At 50.0% G+C, this 22,378-nt stretch overlaps 8 protein-coding genes and 1 non-coding gene across 9 annotated transcripts; 2 read left to right on the top strand and 7 right to left on the bottom strand.

The window, feature by feature from the left end:
- Positions 1–172: 172 nt before the first annotated feature.
- On the bottom strand, positions 173–244 carry YALI1_B12221r. The gene has a single exon. It is a non-coding gene; the product is annotated as a tRNA-Thr (tRNA).
- A 1,149-nt stretch (positions 245–1,393) lies between these two features.
- Positions 1,394–1,930, bottom strand: YALI1_B12204g (mitochondrial 54S ribosomal protein mL58; the record flags this gene model as incomplete). The annotated part of the gene is made up of 1 exon (XM_500668.3): positions 1,394–1,930. The coding sequence occupies one exon, from the start codon at positions 1,928–1,930 to the stop codon at positions 1,394–1,396; it is 537 nt and encodes a 178-aa protein (XP_500668.1).
- Positions 1,931–2,833: 903 nt separating this feature from the next.
- Positions 2,834–6,067, top strand: YALI1_B12195g (uncharacterized protein; the record flags this gene model as incomplete). Its single annotated transcript, XM_500667.3, has 1 exon — positions 2,834–6,067. One exon carries the CDS (start codon positions 2,834–2,836, stop codon positions 6,065–6,067), a length of 3,234 nt encoding a protein of 1,077 aa, XP_500667.1.
- A 236-nt stretch (positions 6,068–6,303) lies between these two features.
- On the bottom strand, positions 6,304–6,936 carry YALI1_B12154g (uncharacterized protein; the record flags this gene model as incomplete). The annotated part of the gene is made up of 1 exon (XM_500666.3): positions 6,304–6,936. One exon carries the CDS (start codon positions 6,934–6,936, stop codon positions 6,304–6,306), a length of 633 nt encoding a protein of 210 aa, XP_500666.1.
- Positions 6,937–7,000: 64 nt separating this feature from the next.
- Positions 7,001–7,315, bottom strand: YALI1_B12150g (uncharacterized protein; the record flags this gene model as incomplete). Its single annotated transcript, XM_068282055.1, has 3 exons — positions 7,001–7,157; positions 7,200–7,266; positions 7,309–7,315. 3 exons carry the CDS (start codon positions 7,313–7,315, stop codon positions 7,001–7,003), a joined length of 231 nt encoding a protein of 76 aa, XP_068138156.1.
- Positions 7,316–8,924: 1,609 nt separating this feature from the next.
- YALI1_B12101g (uncharacterized protein) lies at positions 8,925–12,248 on the bottom strand (the record flags this gene model as incomplete). The annotated part of the gene is made up of 1 exon (XM_500665.3): positions 8,925–12,248. One exon carries the CDS (start codon positions 12,246–12,248, stop codon positions 8,925–8,927), a length of 3,324 nt encoding a protein of 1,107 aa, XP_500665.3.
- A 3,791-nt stretch (positions 12,249–16,039) lies between these two features.
- Positions 16,040–16,669, bottom strand: YALI1_B12057g (uncharacterized protein; the record flags this gene model as incomplete). The annotated part of the gene is made up of 1 exon (XM_500664.3): positions 16,040–16,669. One exon carries the CDS (start codon positions 16,667–16,669, stop codon positions 16,040–16,042), a length of 630 nt encoding a protein of 209 aa, XP_500664.1.
- A 1,412-nt stretch (positions 16,670–18,081) lies between these two features.
- On the top strand, positions 18,082–18,754 carry YALI1_B12042g (uncharacterized protein; the record flags this gene model as incomplete). Its single annotated transcript, XM_500663.3, has 2 exons — positions 18,082–18,124; positions 18,183–18,754. 2 exons carry the CDS (start codon positions 18,082–18,084, stop codon positions 18,752–18,754), a joined length of 615 nt encoding a protein of 204 aa, XP_500663.1.
- A 1,200-nt stretch (positions 18,755–19,954) lies between these two features.
- Positions 19,955–21,328, bottom strand: YALI1_B12010g (uncharacterized protein; the record flags this gene model as incomplete). Its single annotated transcript, XM_500662.3, has 1 exon — positions 19,955–21,328. The coding sequence occupies one exon, from the start codon at positions 21,326–21,328 to the stop codon at positions 19,955–19,957; it is 1,374 nt and encodes a 457-aa protein (XP_500662.3).
- Positions 21,329–22,378: the final 1,050 nt, after the last annotated feature.

Below are 22,378 nucleotides of genomic sequence, written 5' to 3'. Positions count from 1 at the left end.
CTATTCAACAACCACGTCCAAGCAAAAAAAGAGCTACAAGTAATGATAGAAAAATTATGAATGTCCCGAGGAAGCCGGTTCAGACTAAGGCAATGCTGTATCTTCCACGAGGGCAAGCTGGAAGAGTGTTCCTGTGTAATACTGTCCATCGTGGCGGGATAGAAAAAAAATTTGCCTTCGACCAGATTTGAACTGATGATCTCAGCATTACTAGTGCTGCGCCTTACCACTTGGCCACGAAGGCAGGTTTTTTGGAAGAAAGAAAAAGTGGACTGGCAAAGGTGATATATGATGACTAATAGATGTTGAACGCCAATATTAGCTGTAGAAGTGCCGAGCGGTAGTGGGATCGTTGTGTTGGATCACTGCGATGGTCACTGATGGACACTGCTGAAAAAAAAGAGGAGGGATCCAGCTTCGGTATTGTTACACACAGATTTAACAGCAAATTCCCATCATTATGACGTTTAGACACCTAGTATTTCATTCAGTGAGAAGGGGTTATTATTGGGCAAGAAACAACGAAGACATTCCCATGTTTGTTCGCTTACGACTGGACAATATCTTTAAGAGGCTCTTGATACATTTGCCAGATTGATTCATTGTTTAGTATCGACTGTGAATGACTTGAGCTGTAACTGTCTCAAGAGACTGTCACAAGACAGCAGACTGACTCTTGTAACGTACAATATAGTAGGTACAGTACTCAAAGATTATCGTCCTTTGACACTGTCGGAAACAGCAGAAAACATTTGCAAGATATTCTTATGACGGTATGTTACTTTTCTGTAAAGTACAAGTGCATAAGGAGGGGGAGATACTACAAGTGAAGTGGATGGATTAACTTAACGTAGCAGCTTCAAGAGTGTAACTGCACCATCAGATCTGCAACATCCTATCAATTATCACCCGAGTTGTATTTCTCTTTGTTACTCAGCCGCCTGAGGACTACAATACTTCCACCTTTCATAGGACTACTCAATCATATTCGAAGCGGATTAGCTCTTTTGTTCCAGTAACTGGCTATCTAATCAGTTTTATGAAAATTCAGACTCACTTATCTCTCTAATGAATAGCTCGCTCGCACTTGTACAGCACAGGCTGTATAACAGCTTCAACAGGGCAATCTAACAAGTCTAGAATGGTATGTGTACCCAGTCGCACTGGATCGACAGAACAACCACAGTCAATTCAGTGTACATCTACAGTACTTTATCATCATCAAATACAACGATCCTCTCTTACACTCTGTCGCGTGACTCGTCACTAAGCAGCGCGTACACTACTTTGCACATTTCGTTCGTTCCCTCGTGCCTTCGTTAAATGATCATAAATTGCGCCTGGCGCTACTATATACACTCCTCTATGTACAGGGGTTTTTTTTTCTCCTTCTCTAAGCGTCGTTGTACCAATACGCCTTTCGCTTCTCTCTCTCCAGTCGAGCGTCTGCTCGTCGCTGGCTCCAGTTAGTCTTGATCTTGGCCAGCTCGTTGTTCATGGACTTGACTCGCTGAGCCGAGGCCTGCACAATCGATCCGGCAAAGTAGCCGCTCACGCCAAACTTCTCCATGAGAGCAGCTCGGGTCCACACCTCGGGATCGCTCTCGTGCAGTCGTCGCATCTCCTTGATGTCGGCCTCGGTGATGTGGTACTGGGCCTTGCCCTTGCGGAAGGTCGGCATGTTGGTGGTATCGACTGATGCAGATTTGGCCAGCAGGGCCTTTCGGGGGTCCGAATCGGGCAGAAACACATAGGGAGTGTGGATGGCCGAAGGGGCGGCTGGAGCGGGGTGATGGTGGACTCCGGGAGGGATAATGTAGGGGTTCTTGTAGGCCGAAGCGGGCGAAGAGTATTTTGTGGGGAAGGGAGTGATTGGCCGGGGGGTCTTGGCCGCCAGTCGTCGAGCCGAGGTGGAGAAATGTCGGATCATTTTGTGTATGTGGTGTGGTGGTATGTTGAACGAGTGAGTTGTATTTTCACCTTTTGCATGAGACTGAAATTTTCACCATACAAGAGTCCATTGGGAGGTCTCAATGAGGCAATGGGGTTAGGGTGGAGAGAGAGAAGGGACCTGATTATGTGTGGACTGTGGGGAGCAAGAGGAGAAGCGAGGATCAGAATCAATTATTCCAGGTCAGTGGTGATAATTATCTCTTTTTTCTTGTCTCTGATATCACTCCAAGCACCTCTTTTTGACACCTCCCGCTGTCTCGTCACGTGCTTCAGTCGTGTGTCTATATACCTAACAAAAGTGTGAATAAAGTTTTGAGTACTGTACTCGTACATGTATATGAGACCACTATAGATGATGTTGAGTAAGTGTTTGAGGTGGTTTTTTTTGGGGGGGTGGGGGTAACTCGTGTGATAAACGGACAAATATCTCCTGGAAGGTCACATGACTGAAAAATCTCGCTCTCAGCATGTGTATCAATGGTGTTCTGTTGGTGCAGCATGAACCGTGTGTCTTGTTGATACGATGTTGTCACGAGTTTCCGCAATTTTGGATATAATTAATTTCTGAAAAGTGAAATCAATTACTATTTGTTTGTTTGGTTGATGCCGCGAAATCCTTCCTCTTGTCGTCACTACTCATGACTATGACAATCTCTTCGTTCCATCATTCACCTCTTCCCGTCGCTTACTAACTTAATACAAGGTACAGGATTCATGCAGTGTGGAAATATTCCAGACATAGTTCAAGGTACTATCCTACAGCTACTCATCACTTGAGGAGGAGGGCAGGCGGTGTGAAAACTGTGAAAAACGATCAAGTCTCGACATCTAACCGCAACCATCTACCACTCACTCCAAATTCAATTCCCAGACCGCACCAATGGACACGTACAAGAGCACACTGTCTCTTCGTCTGTCGGATGAGCTGGGCAAGTCTGCCAACGAAAAAATGACAAATATCGTCTTCAAACTGGCAGAGACGCAATCGCAGGATGCCTTTGTGTCTTCGTGCTCCGCCTTTGGCAAGTTTCGGCCCGAGTTCCTCGTCAAAATCTGGTCTGAGGTGGAGGAGCTGAAGAAGCGTCCGACCAGCATACCTGTGCCTTCAGCGGCCCCCGTCACAGCTCCGCAGCCTGTCAAGCGGGCTCGAATCGAGCTGGAGGTGGAGGAAGATGAGAAATTGGGGTCCACCAAGTCTAAGAAGATCTCCAGTGCTGCCCAGAAGAAGCTGGATGAGATCAGGGCCAGAAGGAGGCAAAAGGGAGATAAAGAAGTCTTTAAACGGAGTCGACTGGAAGACGGCAACGACGAGGTTGTTGTGGAGCGCGAGAAGCGCGTGGACACGAAACCTGAGGTGTCTCAGTCGATTTACAATGTGGATGGTTCCTTGCGGGAGAGTGATATAACACCAAAAGATATCAAGCGGAGAGATACCAGAGGAGGAGACTCAAGAGGCGCAAAGGGCGATTCTGGTCGCCGCTACCAATCCCAAGAAGAAATCGAACTTGACCGAGAATGGTACATGAATGACGAAATGGGACATCAGGAGGATGACTGGAACGACCAAGTTGCCCTCGAAGAACGTACAGAATCGAAACTCAAGAGCGTGCTTTCGCGCAAGGGTAACAAGATGCGCGAGAACGACTTGTGGGAACAAAATCAGATGTCTGGAGGAGGTGTCATGTCTGGAGAAGCTCAGCAGTATGATGCGATGGATGAAGTTGACAATGCTATCCACATCAGTGTTAACAATCTGATCCCGCCGTTTCTGGATGGCCAGCAAGTGTTTACGCGCCAGAAAGATCCCGTTTCTGCAGTCAGAGATGTGCAATCTGATCTGGCTATTCTTGCGAAACGAGGTAGCCAGCTGGTGAAGGACAGGAGACAGTTGAGAGAACGAGCCAAACAGGTCAAAGACGCGTCGTCTACGCAAGGAACGGTGTTGGGTTTGGTGGATGAGAAGAAGGCGGAGGAGACGAAAGCTGAGGTGAAGAAAGAAAAGTTGATTGAAGTAAAAACTGAAGTCAAAGAAGACCCTGAGGTTGAAAGCAAACCCCTGACACCCAAGGAAGCTCGAACCCTGCTACCAGCATTTGCAGTGCGAGACCCCCTCCTCCAGGTCATCCAATCAAACCAGGTAACTATCGTCATTGGAGAAACGGGCTCCGGAAAAACAACCCAGCTCACCCAGTACCTCTACGAAGCCGGGTACGCCGAACGAGGCATGATCGGATGTACACAACCGCGTCGAGTTGCTGCAATGAGTGTGGCTCAGCGTGTGAGTCAAGAAATGGAGGTGCGAGTGGGCCAGGAAGTCGGATACGCCATTCGTTTCGAAGACCACACGTCTCCAGCTACAAAGATCAAGTATTTGACGGATGGTATTCTGCTAAGAGAGACTCTAACTGATCCTACGTTGGATAACTACTCGTGTGTCATTATGGATGAAGCCCACGAACGTGCTCTGAACACGGATATTCTTCTGGGTCTGTTTCGAACCATTCTGGCCAAAAGAAGAGATCTCAAGTTGATTGTCACCTCGGCTACCATGAACTCGAAACGCTTTTCCGACTTCTTTGGAGGCGCTCCTACCTTCACCATTCCCGGACGAACTTATCCAGTGTCTGTTCACCACGAGCGAGCTCCTGTGGATGACTATGTGGCTGCCGCAGTCAAAAAGGTGCTCTCTATCCATGTGTCTTCAGAAGTATCTACAGGCGACATTCTTGTCTTCATGACCGGTCAGGAGGATATCACTGTGACCTGCGAGGTTCTGGAGGAGCGACTTCAAAAGGATCTCGATAACCCTGCCCCTCTCATGATTCTGCCTATCTTCTCTCAAATGCCTGCGGACTTGCAAAACAAAATCTTCAACAAGGCTCCTCCAGGCGTGAGGAAGTGCATTGTTGCTACGAATATTGCCGAAACATCCCTCACAGTCGATGGAATCACGTTTGTGGTGGATGCAGGATACTCGAAACTCAAGGTGTACTCACCCAAAACTGGCATGGACTCGCTGCAAGTCGCTCCCATCTCTGTAGCTCAAGCCGTGCAGAGAAGTGGACGAGCAGGCCGAACAGCCAAGGGAACCGCTTACAGATTATACACGGAGCACGCCGAGAGGGAGGAAATGTATCCCACGGCAATCCCCGAGATCCAAAGAACTAATCTCGCCAACACTCTGCTACTTCTCAAGTCTGTGGGTGTTACCGATCTCATGAAGTTTGCCTTCATGGACCCTCCTCCAAAGGATACAATCATGGCGTCTCTTTACGAGCTGTGGTCGCTGGGAGCAGTCGACAACCTTGGAAACATCACCCAGCTCGGTATGAAGATGTCCCAATTCCCCATGGACCCTTGTCTGGGAAAGATTCTCATCAAGTCTGTCGACTACGGCTGTTCCAAAGAGATGCTCTCAGTTGTGGCCATGCTGTGTGTTCCCACAGTCTTCTACCGCCCTCCCGAGCGTCAACAGGAGGCTGATTCTGCCCGTGAAAAGTTTTTTGTGCCTGAATCGGACCACCTGACGCTTCTTCACGTCTACACACAGTGGCTGCACAACAAGAAAAGCCCCGTGTGGTGTGCCAAGCACTTTTTACACGCTAAAGCGCTCGAGAAGGCTCACGAGGTACGGGAACAGTTGGAACAGATCATGACCACCAACAAGATGCACATTGACAGCTGTGGCACCGATTGGGATCTACTCAGGAAGTGCATCTGCGCAGGGTTCTTCCACCAGGCTGCCAGAGTGCACGGACTAGGCAGTTACCGTAACTTACGAACGCTCGTTAGCACCCAGTTGCATCCTACTTCGGCGCTGTACGGCCTGGGCTACTTGCCTGCGTTTGTCGTCTACCACGAGCTGATTCTCACATCCAAAGAGTACATGTCGTGCGTGACGTCTGTGGATCCGGCGTGGTTGGCCGAGTTTGGATCGTGCTTTTACGTGCTTAAAGACCGAACTGGAAAGGTGGACTTTTCGAGAAAGAGAGCGGGACTGGAGAGACTACTGGAGGTGGATAGTAAGAGACAGGAAGAGAAGGAGGTGAAAAAGGAGGTGAAAAAGGAGGAGAAGAAGGGACCAGGGATGTTTAGGAAGCGGAAGGGGTTCTGAGTGCAACAGTTGCTGCGGTGCTTTGATTTTTGGACTTTTTTTCTACACTGACAAGCCCTAAACGAATCTACACACCGCTTCATGTATACAGTAGCAACTGCATCCATATTTAAACATGTCAAAGAAAATTCGGCTCTCATTGAAGTACATCATATACTCTCGCACCACTCGTAGGTATAAAAAAATGCAGATATTATGTAAAAGAATGTTAGTATGAGCGAGTGCAAAAACGATGGTCACGCGAGGAAACACGTGTTTTGGGTCACGTGACAAGTCCAAGAGTCTGTCCATGGCTGTTTCCAGCCCAGCAACAGGGAATCAATGTCGAATGTCTGATCCACCATTCGACCAAGCTTGGTGACACAATTGGCCCACTCCTGGTCGTTACTAAACTCGTCGGGCGACACCCGGAACACGTGGTATTGGGCTGCTGATCGCCAGTCGTCTCCAAACACCAATTCCATCACAATGTTATAGGGAACGTTTCCGTACTCCTTGAGATCGAGCGATTCTCCGTCCGATTCCGTGAATACTGCTTGTTTTGAGACAGGCGCATAGTCCGCCCGTTCTCGGAGCGTCTCCTCGCGGAACTGGGCCCATTTTTTTAGCACAGAAAACGAGTACTCCATGCCTATGACCTTGATGATGAAGTCGGCCACTGCTTCTGCGCATGTGGGTTGGTACGGACTGAGGGCCAGGTCGACCGCATAGGACCACTCGGCTGCGCGGGCGTATTTAACCTGGATGGGGTCCGTTTTCTTGACGAAGAGCGGCAGTCGCAGGTGTTGGAACCGAGAGTAGTCGGGTTCGAGTTTCCATATGCTGGATATGGTTGGTGTAAGAGAGAAGAGGTCGACTGGGGGGAGCATTGGGGCGACGACAGTTTACAAGATAGTTGAACCGGTTTTGCAGTGAAAGAATAGTTGGACCAATTCAACAGCGGGAAGAATAGGGAAACCAAGGTGTCTGGAACGTCGGTTTGGGAACTGCAGTATACGATATAGCTGTGGGTTGTTTGCAGTTGTGCGACAGGGTTGGTGAATGACTTGTACAAGGTCGTTTGACCGGCTGCTTGCGGTGGTAGAACTGCCTGTGTTGTGATCAGCTGGGTGGTCTGACTAGATCTGCTGACCCAAGGTTGTAAGAGACGATGTTGAGAGGCGGTATTGACAAGAGGTCAGGCCAACAAGCGGACGAGTCTCGTTGTTATGTCTGTTGAAGTCTGTGAAGAAGGAAGAAACTGTGCATGCTCTCTTAAGCTGGAGCCAGTCTCACCATCAACACACATCTCCATACTCCCTGTAAACTTAACGCAGACTCTAAGTGAGAGTATAATAACAGTCTGCGGGTGAGACATGGGTTTAGCGAGCGGGGAGGTGGGGGAGTAGAGGGGAAGTGGGGGTCGGAAACCTGATCCAGGTGACTAGATGACTCCATTGCCCCACGAGCACCAAATAGCTGCCAAAAGCCGCACGAATCCGCTCCCATTGTTCGCATTGGAATGCAGAACTGACGCGGTCTGCAAATCCAGCGCGCATCACACTTGCCAGAAGTAGCCCCGCCAGAAGCGGTCCACTTTCAAAAAGCAAATCTCTGCATTCCTTGTGGGGCTTTTAGCTTCGGGTAGGCACAGCACATGGATTGGGTAAATCGGTATACGACAGAGCAAGGTGGGACGAATATGTACTGCACAGTACCTGCTAAATACTGGTATAGAGGAGACGATAGGTTTTCATCTACGGACATGTGTCATCAGCAGATGTCATAATGCTCATAATCTGATATTCGTTGCTCACAGCTCCATTCGACCTCTTGCGTGATGCTATCGATACCATTCTCGTACAAGTACTTGTGCAGTCCTCTTCCGGTGCTCGTACCGGTATCGTAGTTGCACCATTGTGTCAACGTCAAAGTGTACGATTAGCTCCATCCGTCAATTACTGTACTGTACCCTGACACTGACAGGGGGCTCTTGTTGAGGACGGATAAACGTCATGGTGAGACATGAAAGTGGGATGGCGAGGACAACTACAACTACATATTGTACCTACAATACTGTACCGTAGTTGAACCGGTACTTGTGGAATGTCTGGTGATTCCACATTGACACTTCAAAGAAAAACGCTTCGGTAGACTTGGATACTGTCACGTCTGACCCATTATTATCGACGTTGGCGGCTTTATCTACCCCTATTATCTACACCCTGCAGTATGGTTCATGGCGGTCTGTTGTGTATTCCTGAGTCCTGGGAGTAATGTGTAACCCCGGCAACACAGTTATAACGAGCTTGTACCGTACTCCGAGTGTCTCAATGGAATAATAATCAAAGACATGGAAATTCGCTTCACCAACGTCCTGTCACCGGGCCGAAGGAGATGAGCAGTCACAAAAGTTTTAGTGTACTGCATGACCATCAATCTGATCGACATTGGTGCGCACGACGACGGAGAGACTCAGTGACAAGCAAGTAGCTACTCAGTAACATACAAGTAAATCCGACACCGTAGAGCAAGAGAAAAAAACTAATCAAACAGGTAAAAATATATGATATGAGAAGAGATGACATATTGTTGTGTGCTACCACCGACTTGAATACATTCTACCCACTGCAGTATCCACCAGAACGACACTCACTCTCCGTCTATGAGTAATCGTCTTAGGCATAATGTGAGGCGGGCGTGATTGTGCTGTGACGTCATAAATCAGTGTCCACCTTGCAATTCACAGTTCCTTCTAGAGTTCCATATTCCTTCTACATTCCACTTCCCTTCTGCAATTCCAGTTTCCTTCTAAGACTGCTTCACACCCTCTCATGTCTTTTCTAATGATAAATAATTAATGCTATAAATACAAAGGTCACATAAACTGTCGCTCGTGAGTGACCGAGCCTCGGTTAATGTCTTGTTCCCACGAAAAGCCCTCGTCGTCCTGTCTGTCTTCAAGGAACGAAAAGTCGTCGACCAGCGAGGTATCGTGATGTCCATGATGAGGAGCATGGGGCACGGGAACGGCGGGTGGAGCCGTGGTAAAGCGTCCTGCAGATCCGGGAGTGATAGTAATGTCTGCTGCGGGATCCAACTCCGAGTCTTCACCGCTGAGAGGCCGTCCAAAGACCGCAGGGTCGTCCAGAAGTCGCGAGTGGTGCGAGCCAGCCTGAGAGCCCAGGTCAGAGGGCACGTCGGACGACCGACCAGAGTTGCGGTAGTCGGAGGTGGTTGTTGAGAACCTCAAATCCGAGTACCGCTTGTTGGACGGCAGAGAGTAGTCTTGGAAGTCGTCGTGAGTATCAAAAAAGTTGTCCGACATGGAAGACTTGCCTCGAGAATGTCCAGGAGGAGGGCCCACGGGAGTGCCGTCGACTCTAGACACTCCTGAAAAGCCAGAGAGCGTCGATAGGCGTGACTTGGGTCGATCAGAAACGCCAGAGTAGCCAGAAGAAGGGGCTCGAGGAGTGGCGCCAGCATAACCGCCAAACTGGGCGTTTTCGGGGGTGTCGGGGGTCAGAGGAGCACCTGTGGAAGCACCCCGCGAGACAAACTGGTTCTTGGTAGTCAGAGGTGCCACATACCGGCCCAGTCCCCGTCCTTCGTCGCTATCGTCACTGTCGTTAAGTGCCTCTGTGAATCGAGACACGTGCTGAGAACCTGAGGAACTGAAAGACGTCTGGGAATTTGAGTATCGAGGGTCAGCAAACAGAGGACCTCGATGAACGTTGTACGAGTCGGCAATCGCGTCTCCTCCAAACACTCCAGCTCCAGTTCCAGCAACTCCAGTCATCTGTTGGTGGTGATCCAGGGCATTGGAAGGAGTAGTGCTTCTGTCCTTGTAGAACTCAGTCTCCCCATGAGCAGAAGAAAGCTGTGACAGTCTGGACAGACGGGACAGCGTAGTAGAGTGTCTCTCAACGTTGCCGTTACTGTTGTAGCTCTCTCGCTGCTGCGAGTCTCGGCTACCAGGCTGTACAATCTCAAAATTGGTGCCGTCTTCGTACGACGACTCAATATCCCGATGGTACAGCCGCTCGTCCTCGTTGGACACACTCGTATCGTAGGCGTCGTAGGGATGCTTCTCGTCCACCTGTCGCGTGCCAGAAAGACTGTCTGTTCCAGAACCGTGCAGGGAATGGTCCAGACCCAGATCAATCTCGTTGGCGCCTCGCTCTCGCTCCAGAGCCGCAGCCATCTCCAGCTTTTTCTTCTTCTTCAGCTTTCTGGTGATGACAAAGCCGTAGATAAAGTTGGCAAAGATGAGAATCGTGAGGGAACAGAAAAGAATTGCCTGAACAATAATCAGCGCGAGTCCTGTGCCGGTGGTAGATATTTTTGTCAGATTCAACTCCACGGTAAACGTCAGAATGAGAACCATGGAGATGATTCGAATCACGGCAATGGCAATGTTGATCCAGTTGCCCATCTTGGTATTGAACGGTTTCACCCAGCACACAAAGATAAAGACGATACAGTCAATCACCAGCTGGCCGACCACCTGCACCATGCCGTGGCCGTATCCAAGAGCCAGGAAGGCGTTTCTGCCAAAACTGGCGGCAATAAATACCACAAAACACCACCAGTACTTGACTTGAAACTGGTCGTAAAAGAGACCGTATTTTCTGATCCAGGGCTTGTGTGAGAACAAGTACTCAAGTCCACCCTTTTCACGTGACGCGTAAAGTGCCAGGAAGAAGATACGCGCTGTTAACGCAAGCAAAGTGAGGGTCATGAGTGCTAGAGTGATGGCAGCAAGAACAGTAGCAGCCCAAGAATCGTTCTGTTTGAACTGGAAGCAACAATAGAGCACTCCCAGGCCGTACAAAACAAGCACGACTCGCACAATGGTTGAGCCCAGATGAATCCAGTACCGTCGTCGGAAGTTTTCGAGATCCTTGCCCAATGGCTTGTACCATCGACAGTAGACTTCCAGAGCCAGCTTGACGGTCATAATGAGCGTGATAGCGGCAGCCATAATGATGCAGAACCAGACGAGAACTGTCATGAAGGTGTTTGTGGACGGAATGGACAACTCCTCGACGTATGCCTTCAAGCCCTGAACCAGAGAAACGCCAGTTTTTTGAGGTTCTCCATTAGATGTTGGCGTGTGTCCTCCTCCTCCCATGCCCATGGAAAAAGTTGCGGTGCCGTTTGTATCTGTGCCGTTAGTGTCCTCTCGGGTGAACAGCTGCACCATTCGTTCGGTGATGGTCTCGTTGTTCATCAGACTGCCTCCATACATGGCTCCATTGGTCTGGTTCTGTCGGATGAGCGTAGCCTGTTTGAGCTGAGTTAGCGAGCTCTTTTTGAGGTTTCCACCTGTACTATTTCGGAACTCGTCAATCTGGTGTTGCAGTCCGTCCCACGAAATGATGCCCACGCTCCATCCGACGTTTTGCGAGAAGGACGAGTACACGGACGGGTAGTTCACAGACATCATTCCCGCCGTGGCGATTCCCTGGACGGAATTGAACAGTTCCACGAACCCTGGCGCGTGGAATCCACCTGCAGGGCCCTGTGCGGCGGCCGGGGCAGCTCCGTGTGCACCTGCGGCAGCGCCGGTTCCTCCTCCCCGCTTCCTCCGCCCTCCAGAACCGGCTCCTCCAGCTCCCTCCTCCTCCCTCCGGGCAGAAGATGCTGCTGCGGCTGCCAAAGCTGCGGCAATGATTCCCATGGTCACGTATTTGACTGAATCTGTTTGCGTACTGTTTCCGTTTGAGATTTCAGTCCGGAAACAGCCCAGGTTCTCGCCCGTGTCGGCGTTATACAGCTGGATGGTAATGAGTCCCTCCAGATCGGGGATTTTGTATGCAATGGTGGCGATTCCTCGCGTGTATTTTTCGGGCACGGCATACATGGCTGAGGCCTGGACCGGTCCTGGTCGGATAGGACACAGTTCGGTCACTCCCTCCTCGCACAGGTTGACCGACTGGTCCAGAACCTGCTGGCCGTATGCCACCACGGTGATGTGTGCCTCCAGCGAGACCTCTATGTTGGAATGGCCCGACACGTTGTAGGTCACGTTGCCGCTGTTACGGTCGAAGATGAATGAGAAGTTGGAGACACTGAGCGGGCTGTCTTGATCGGAGCAGGGGTAGGCTCCTGTGGAATGGAGATTGTCGTCTGCCTGGACGAACGAGCACACGCACGCCAGCAGCGTGAGTAGCGCCATCCAGAGCCGCTGTGTCGTCATAGTGTGGTGTATGAGGTAGAGAGACTGTCTTGTATCCCAACTGTTTTACTACTACCACAAGGCCCTGTCAGGTCTTTTTTCACTATTACACTTTGGACTGTTGCATGTATGGTCATAGTAGGTTTTGGCAGGCCGGCTAGAGTTTAGAGTCAAAGTTTGGTCTTAGGTTCCAACGTTCCTGAGATGGAGTATCATGTCAGATTGAAGGTGTTTGAACGGACCAGGCGCGGATTTGAAGACGGCGATTTGTTTGTGAACATGTGGAGAGTTGATCCCCGCTTTCTGTTTTTGGATATCTCCACTCGTCGTCGTTATATCTGCCCCCAGCCCAAAACCTAAACTTCGACTTGCCATTAAGGGCTGGTCCAATGGACGAGATGCAGAAGGCAATATTTGGCGGTTAGTGTGGACCAGGGCGATAATAAGGAGGATATTATGGGTAGCGACAACATGTCGGGCAGGCCGGATGTGTTTTTTTTGCTGTCGTTTATGCCACTTGCGTGCGTGTGTACACACTATGTATGTGGCAAGGTCATTTGTCCTCTCCTCCCCGTCCATCTCCATCCATTCCTATACTGGCACGGCGGCATGTTTTGATTCAGGGGTTAAAATAATAGGGGCTAAGTGCGGGACATAAGTAAGAGCCACGGTAATATGGAGGTGTCGGGAGCGTGGAGTGTGTGCTACTGTCCCACTACTGTAGTACTATTCAGTCGATCCCCCTATTTTGCGGGAAGCCCTGGTTTTTCCAGCATTTACGGTCGAAAAAAAAAAAAAAAAAAAAAAAAAACCTTCGTTTTTCGTTTCGCAGATCGCTCCAGCCATGCTGATCTGAAAGGCTGGGGGGAGCTCCTGCAACTGAGACACTGAGCACTGGTGTTCGGCGACGCAAGCAGATGGCCTGGCACGTGTCCACACCGTGTGATTGGCCGCATCTTGGGCCATGTCTCGGGTTTGGACGTGTACCAGGCGTTAGACCAAGACGCCCTTCGGCCCTGAAAAAATGGCCCTTGGCGTTTTGGGCTCCGGCTCGCTAAATTTTCACGCTCGCGGCAACTCTAAGCCTCCCCTCCAAGTTGGGTCAAGCGCTCTGGCGGCGGCTGAGCAGAGAGCTTATTGGGGGAGCGTTGGGGGTTGCAGGAGGCCGAAAGACGGCTATCACGGGCGTGCAGGATTGGGAGCGGGTTGGCGTGGCCGATAATCGCCTTCTCCCGCAATCTCCCCACGCAATTTCCCACCAATTCACGCGCCACGGAACTCCTGGGCTAGTGTGCTTGTCCTTTCTTTTTCGAGCTAGTCTGTTCTGGGTTAGGTGAGCCGTGCGAGTGAGTGACTGACTAGAGAAGGCAAAGATGAGTTCAGAGTGTGAGCGCAAAAGTGTCCACCTGCGACGCATGCTGCGACCAAGAATGAGGGTTTCATCATGTCGTCAGAACAACGGTCACATCGTCCGTCAGTCTGGCACGGTACGATACTGTAGTCTGAGTCTTTCCACTACTTTAACATCAATCTACAAGTAGTTGGATCGCACAATCAGGCACCTGCTATTCGTAACAAGATCGGCTCTTAGTCTGCTACGAGTGCCAGTACAAATCGCCGACTTCGGTCTAAGACTCGCAGCTCATCTTCCTGGCAAGTCGTCATGCACCGTGACATGTGGTCCTGCAGGAGACAGAGTAAGACCGCCATCGCACCAGGTCTGATATTGACCGCGACACCTACTAGTGTTTGCCAACTCGCGCTCAACTACCACACCACCCTTGCACATTGACACACGTGGACGTGGAATGACACGTATGATAGCCTCCGCTCGCATTAATACCTTCAAACCAAGACTGTCGCATCATGGCTGGCTGGCTGGAACCGTCGGTTATGGTTAGCAAGAGTTTTCTAGACCAACTCTATATACTTGCTCGACGACATGCTCAACGGACTATAGTAGGTTGAGTCTGGAGGACAAACTGGGTAGTAAGAGTCCGTGGACGGCAAGGGTACACGTTTTGTGGGCTGATTGTCCAAGGTACACGGCCACTGGTGAAACAGCTAGCGTTAGTGAGAGCTATAAAAGGGCTAAAAACGAGCTACAACCAGAGCTACTTTAGGTCCAACCAGCAGCCGCTCTCCCCTCTCACTCAATTCTCGCTGCATCTTCTCTTTTCGTACGCACCGTAGATCAGTTTCAGCCGACAAACCCAGTTTCAGCCGACACAATTCGGACCCGTCCGTCTACAGTATCGTCTCGTATCGGACACGCTTGCTCTGATGCTCCCCACCTCGCTTATCTCCAACGAAACGAAAAAGAAACGGAGACCCGCAAAAAAGAAACCCTGTCATCTACTTGAATTATCAGATAGCTAACATTCCCATCCACCGTTTCTTTTTTCCGACCAAAAGCTCGGATCTGCGGCTGCCACAATGGTGGAGCTGATCTACACGTAGTGAATGAATGACCAGCAGCCAGACTACCAGGCAACCAGGCAATCGGTCGGCGAAAACCCCGCCCAATCGGTACAAACATCACCTTAGCTGTTCAACACGTCTTCAGTACAGTACATACTCTATCGGATTGAGTCTCCGGCAAAAACTCACTGGACAAACTCACACGCCAACCCTCGTCTCGACAGACTCAAACTCGGACTGTCTCAGAAGGAAAGATGCAGCGAAAGCGCGAAAGATGGGCCGTATGTACCTGCTCCTCGCCTGCCAGGCGTCGGTGAGCGAGTTCAGGCACATACACTACCGATACGTGCTTAGTCATGAGCGAGTGTAGATGGAGTCTCCCTCCGCAACAGCTCATGAACATACCGTCCTGTACATACAGGAAGCCTAGGGCTGTCTCAACAAGCCACTGTTTCTCCTGAACAAAGCCCATTGATGCACAATGCTCGCTCTGCCTCACCTGTGTCTTGGAACTTGTGTGTTGGCAGTAATGCCGCCCAGCCTGCTACCCTAGAAGTAACTGTTTCACAGCCCTCGTGTCTTAGAATGATACTAGACTGGAAATTGCTGGCTGTGGCCCTTGTACGCGATATAATACCGGCTACAGTTGATTAACTGACCAAACATAGTCATATTATGTCACGGGCACCGGCCGTATTCCCTATCTACAAGTAGCTCGCTCGATGCTGGTTGTTCATCTGTGCTGTGCAGGGTCGGCGGAGTACACCAACGATTGTGGACGCACGTGATCCATGTGTCAATCGCACCTGACCCGTGTCAGTCCGCGTGATCCATGTCTGTCGCACGTCGCCCCTTATGAGTTCAGCTTTCATTGTCTTCTGATCTGATTAGTGACCGAACATCGTGATCTCTAGTTAACTTCATAGCGTTCAACCATGGAATTTTGGGCTGGTCTGGATAGCCATATTCATTCTGCTTGATCTCATTGTTAAACACATTGCACCAACTCAGCCCTCACCCATCTGACTTCTCAGACCAACTCATCGCACCGTTCCCATTAATCCGTATCATAATATTATGCTATATACCTCTTGTCAGCATTTGTAGAGAGATCGGGACTGAGAAGAGTCTGAGAGGAGACTGACACTGACACTGAGAAAGTCCAAGAGACTGAGAACAGACACTGAAATGATGATGATCAGAATTGGTGTTCATGATTTGGCTTCCGTATCCCACTACCCTCCTCAACTCTGGTCCAATCACTTGAAATCTTTCCTCACAAACTGATTCACCGATACTTCACACTAGTTCATTCCCCATTGTCCACCCCCTCACTCACGTTGTGAAAACTCGCTCTGCTCGTTTGTCCAAAGTTTGGACTGTTTGTTCGTTCAGCTAGCCGCTACCTTATGACTCTCCTCCACAGGCTCATCCACAAACTGAGGTACCTGTTCCTCTAAATAACTAGGCACAGACTCGCCCTCGTTGGCCTCAAACTCGAGCTCCTCGCCCAGAGCCTCCAGCTCCGCGTCCAGCTCACTCTCAGACACGTCATCCGGAACATTATAATTCCTGGACATGGTCTCCTGGATCTCGGAAGAAATGTCCAACAAGTCCGCCATTTCATCCTGCAGATCTTCAATCTTGTCAATGTTGATCTTGCCGTACTGCTTCTTTAGATCCTTGTTGGTCTGTTTCATGACATCCACGGTAACCATGACGTTCTTGAGGTTCTCGGTCGTCATCTGCGCCTGCTGCATGTTCCAGCTTTGTGACTGCAACTGGTCCTTCTGCGCCTCGATCTGCTTGCGCTGTTTGAGCACCTTGAGCGCCTTTTGCTTCATGGCGTTCTTTCCGGGGCCGTCTCGCATTTTGGACATTTTCTGTTGGTAGGCCGACAGCTCCGAGTTGAGCTTGGACAGAGACACGTCCAGCGACGCCATCCGGCCGTCGATCGAGTCCACGGCGTCGTTGAGAGTGGGCTTGGGTGCCTTGCTGCCGCCTCCAAATAGTCTGTTCATGCTCGAAAAGTTGTGTGATCAAGTCTGCGATGTATCGAACCTGTTTGTTGAAGTTGGGGGTGCATAATCAGTGGCAACTTAATTCAGGTTATGACCAAACTATAGAGACGGATATAATTTGGCACGGCCAGAAAAAGGTGGGTTACCTTCGAACCACTGCTCCCGTCTTTTTCCCATCTTCCGCTCCACACTCGGGATAACATGGTTCGATTACCGACCTACATGATCCGAACATGGAACGGATGTACATAGACAAGGGGGCACCAAAGCAGCCATGCAAGTGTGGTCTGATGATTCACCCCAATGTGATCATGTGATTAGTCCGGGGTTGGGTCACGTGACTTCCTCAACCGCAGTTCTGAGAGCCGTCATGTGTAAGGGGCATATTTTTTTGTAGCTAATTACAGTATGTAGTTGTACTCACACAGTGGTTGTAGAGTGTACCCGTTTCAGAAGGAAAGGGGCCGAGGCAGCAGACGAACAACAGCGCTGCTCTTGGTCACGTGACCATTGGTCTCATCTCACGTGATCGTCCTCTCTCACTTCGCTCGTTTCCTTTCAGTCATCTTTTTCTACTCCTCTGGGGTCTTCTTAGTCACGAGGGCGACTAACTTTCGGTAACCGTTAGTCACTGCTTACCATGAGTGCCAGTCCAGAGCGAGCGATCCGTGATTATGCGGAGTGGAGTGGAATATGCTGGAATTACAAGGGGGAAATTTGGCCAAAATTCCGAGAAAATGGCCACAACACCCGACGAATTGATGATAGAATGGGCCTCAATGGGGGGTTGGCATTTTGGTAAATAGTTCACCTCGTCTATCGTGACTATGGCTTGAGACAGAGCCACATTCAATTTCCCTGATCCTCCAACTTGACTCACTCATAAGCGGCGACTAAAAACTCTCTTTCACAACGTCTTTCGGGGTGTCAATTTATCCGCCGTGACAAGAGTCTAACAGGATGGAAAATAGGGATTTTCGGACAAAAAAACCTGGAGAATACCCATATTTCTCTGGCGATTGCGTTCGAGTAACATTCACCGTCCTATCCTCTTTCGCAGTTCTGCTTTGGGGCCCTCCTCCACCCCTCCGCTCCAAGTACGGGGATTATAAACAAGGTTTGGGTGGTGAAATGGCACATGGGAACCTGATCTGAGGTATATAAGAGGATGAGCTTCCGGGCAAATCCGACCGTCCAAAAAGTTGAAACGTACAAACATCGACTTGTACTCCTGACACAGAAGCCAGCTACCGGTTCAAACGCTCACAAACAGCAGATATCGCCGTTTCCACCACAAACCTAATTCTGAAAAGTGCATACATTCATTCACTCCCAGAATATCTGAATCACGATCTCCTGCTGCAGCTCGACAGCTCGACACCACCTCCACACACACACACACACACACCACAATGAGCCAGTTTTCCGCCATTCCCGAAGCCCTCGAGGCGTTTAGTGAGTATTGAGCGAGGACGAGAAGATTTGTTGCTCATGTGAGCTGGCGCTGACACAGAAAACGGCGAATTCCTCGTTGTGATGGACGATGAGTCCCGAGAAAACGAAGGTGATCTGATTATTGCCGCTGCCCAGACCACGACTGAGAAGATGGCGTTTCTGATCCGCCACTCGTCCGGCTTTGTGTGCGTGCCTCTGTCCAACGAGCTCGCAAACAAGTACGAGCTCCCCTACATGGTGGAGAACCGGACAGATCGACATGGAACTGCCTACACGGTCACCTGTGACGCTATTGAGGGCACCACGACCGGAATCAGTGCCCATGACCGGGCTCTGACCGCTCGATGTCTTGCCGACAAGAACACAACTGCCGCCTCATTCATGCGACCTGGTCATGTGGTTCCTCTGAGAGCCGTGGACGGAGGAGTTCTTGCCCGACGAGGACACACCGAGGCTGCGGTTGATCTGTGCAAGTTGACCGGCCAGCCTGCCGCCGGAGTGATTTGTGAGATTGTCCGGGACGAGGACGGGCTCATGGCTCGAACCGATGATTGTTTGGAGTTTGCAAAGACTCATGGAATTAAGGCAATCACTATTGATGCTCTGGTGAAGTACATCGAGCAGCAGTAAACTCGAGGATTCCGAGTGTTTAGATGTGAGAAATACCAAGACGACGATCACCTCTTGTCTGAGTTTGTCTGAGCGTGTTACAGTCTCCTAGTATGACGGTTTGGAGACGGGGAGGCCCTGAACGGGAGAATGTACATTTAAAAAATGCATGATTAATGATTTGGATCGACTGTTAGGCAGTTGGTGTGAGGTGGCTGTGTGTTACTCTATGATGGAGCTGAAGTGTAACAGCGCCGGTCTCGGTGAGTAACCAGTACTTATCATGATCTTGATCTGACAATAGTGCGAGCATGAGGTTGCCTTTCTCCCTGATCTAACGTGGAGCAGTGTACGAAGGCAGTCTATCAGTGCAGGTACCTCTTCATACAGAGAGAGGGGGATATGAAGACAGTCTCAGAGGTGACTATCTAGAGTGGATACCTTGGTTGATTGTCTGAGCCGTAACTTGACTAGTATACAGGTTGTATATTCTAGACATGGTAAGTGGTTGGGGAGATCATGGTGTCAGACGACTGATCTGGACTGTTGTTAAGTTGGTGAACGAGTCGGCGAACTACTCTTGAGTCGGTGAACAGATACACTTCTATTGTCTCAGCTGCCCCCTTTCAAAATAACTGATTCCCTCAAGTGTCGTTCTTGGGAGGCTTGAAGAGTCGATAAGTGGTATAACTTGGGTCTGACTGTACCACCGAACATCTCACTGACAGAACCAATCTCCGTGTAGATGTTGTTTTCGGCTGTGTCGAAGTGGACTCATCGGTGGCCATCTCCTTTTCGTTCGGTGAATGGTCCCTTCTTTGTTTTACACCTTTTCGCATCACCTTTTCCGAGTCTCAAAGGATCAAATCCATCGTTGTGGGTATCGTGTGAAAGTCCTGGTTGCGCTGATTCCAGCCAGTCTCTTTTATCCATAAATATGTTTTCAAACGGGTTCCACTGACAGTATTGGTTTTTTTCTCTCACACTTTCGCGTAGAATAAAAAGTCGTCAACTCTCCAGACGACCCCATTGAGTACGGGTGCGAGTACGAGTACTCTTCTACACAGTCTTACACTGACTCAAACTTGCACGAATCCACACAATATCGCCCTTTCTACACATTATTCAATCCATATTATTATACTATCAAAATGCCAAAAAACGCAAGCAAATCGTAGGTGCAGCAACATCTACTCATCGTGCGCTTGATCAACACTCGCATTATTTGGTCTCCTTCTTCTCCTTAACAACCTCCTTCACAGGCACCCGTCGCTCCACCTCGCCCCACTTGAACTCCCGGTTGGGGTTCATGAACTCCTTGACAACCTCGTCGGTAGCCTTGGCCCGGTTGGCCTGGAACTCGGCCACAAAGCCCTGCAGCACTTCAATGCACCGCTTCTTAAGATCGCCAGTCATCAGAGCTCCGCTCTTGTAGTCGGCATACAGCTTCTCGAGCTCGGAGTCGTCCTCCAGGAAGAAGGTGAGGTACTGGTAGGCAACATCCACGTCGGGGTCGCCTCCAAACTCCTGCTGCTCGGCCAGGGTGGTTCGACCGCCGGAAAATGCGTACTTGTTGATCTTCTTCTTGATCTGGTTGGCCGTGTCGGTCATGAAGATGGCCGATGTGTCGTCGGAGGCCGACATCTTGGTGGTGGATCCCTGCAGAGCTGGGAAGAACTTGGCGTGGATCAGCGATGGCTTGGGGTACTTGAGCTTGGACGCCACATCTCGACATACTCGGAAGTAAGGATCCTGGTCGATGGCACAGGGGATCAGACAGGGGATGTCCTTTTTGTCACCAAAAATCGTGGGGAAGGAGTTGGAGAAAGCCGTGGCAATCTGGATGGAGGCGAAATGCACCTTTCCGATGCAATCCGAGTCCTGGAAGCCGAACACGGCCTTGGCGGTGGATGTGGTGATCTGACGAGACACCCGCACGACATTCTCGTAGAAGGGACCTCCCATGTACTGCAGATCCGAGAAGATGAAGGTCTTGTTCATGTCGAACCCGCAGGCGATAATGTCCTTGGCGTTCTCAACGGCAAACTTCTTGACGTCCTCAATCTTGAGTTTGGGCTTGAACAGAAACTTTTCGTCGTCCGTCAGCTCAATCACCAGGGGCACATCAAACACGTCCTGCAGCCACTTGGTGAAGACGAACGGGGTCATGTGGCCCAAATGCATACTGTCCGACGAGGGGCCTCGGCCCGTGTACAGAAAGAAGGGCTTGCCCTGCTCGTATCGGTCCAGAATCTTGGTGAGATCTCGCTCGGAGAAAAACACGCCTCGCTTGAGAAAAATATGGGGTTCGTGGCCCGTCACCTCCTTGAACCGAGCCAGAGTCTCTTCGGTGATCTTGCGCGTGCCAAACTGCTGGATCAACTTGTCGTAGTCGATGGCCTGCTGTTTGCCCGACTCGTCCACGGCTCCTTCCACGTCCCAGGGAGTGATGTTCTGCTCCACGGCCTTGGAGGCGGCGGAGGGGGCGATGGAAGTGTCCTGGAGCTGTTCAGCAACGTTTTCAACGGGGTCAGACATGCTTGCACTGTATCGTACTTGTGGTTGTGGTGTAACGTGCACTTTTTCAGATATCATCAACTTTATGCACCTGAACTTAGTGCGGTGCGAGAGTGGAGATCGGCTGAACAGTATGAGTCAGTCGGCAATGACTCCACTCCAAGTATGGAATAAAGAGGGGGTGGAGATAAGTAGCCATGTGACTCCTTATGTGTCATTTGTCCATGACGAAAACAGGTCCGTTATCGCAAGACAAAGGGCTCATATTGTAGGATGCACGCAAACCCCACCTTGTACGACATATTGATCTGGAAAAAATGTTGATGGAGATGATTTGGAGGTAAAAAATGTCACTACTATGGGTCTCAAACACCACTCAGACTGAATTCCAGCTCCAAGTAACGCCCTGGTGACATGATCGGCCCGCTATAGCGCCATCAAAGTGCCGTCAAAGTGTTCATAGTGTGTCAAGATCTAAACTAATCTTCCAACTAAAAACTAACAACCCTATGACTAATACTGAACCATGATCAGCGAGTCAAAGAGTCTATCAGATTCTCATTCTGAGCCAACGGGATTGAATAAAGCTCGTAAATCGTCATCAACCCACTCCCAAATCATACGAAATACTCCAAATCATTCCCATCTCCAAATGACGTCCCATCTCCGACTAGCTGCCGAAACTAGTCCGCGAAACTAGTCCCTATTAGCACATTTCGATTGAGGGGACTCGGGCAGACTAATGGCAAATATCACGGGTTAGTATATGTCTAATGGAAGGCTTTTTTCAAGTGTCCGTCTTGATTTGGTCACTCTGAGCATTTGTACGGGGACAATCCAGGCCTTGAGAACGGAGTAGTGGGCATAACGCACCCAGAATCAAAGTACTCAGAACCATACCGAGATCCCTGAGTCACCCAAATTATCAGATATCAGTAATTATTCCAGACTCTGAATCATCTGTTAACTTTCAACCTCTGTCTGACTCATTGTTGACGTTGTGCGTTGTAGCACTCATTGTATATATTGTGGGTGAAATGCTGTACATCTCACCCACCCTTTTCTTTAACGGTTGTTTCCTTGAACATGGACCTAGATCAACAGCTGAAGGAATGTTTTCTTTAATTC

This window comes from Yarrowia lipolytica, chromosome 1B (genome assembly GCF_001761485.1).
Source record: "Yarrowia lipolytica chromosome 1B, complete sequence".
Classification (NCBI taxonomy): domain Eukaryota; kingdom Fungi; phylum Ascomycota; class Dipodascomycetes; order Dipodascales; genus Yarrowia; species Yarrowia lipolytica.
This window is presented reverse-complemented; position numbering and strand designations above follow the sequence as displayed.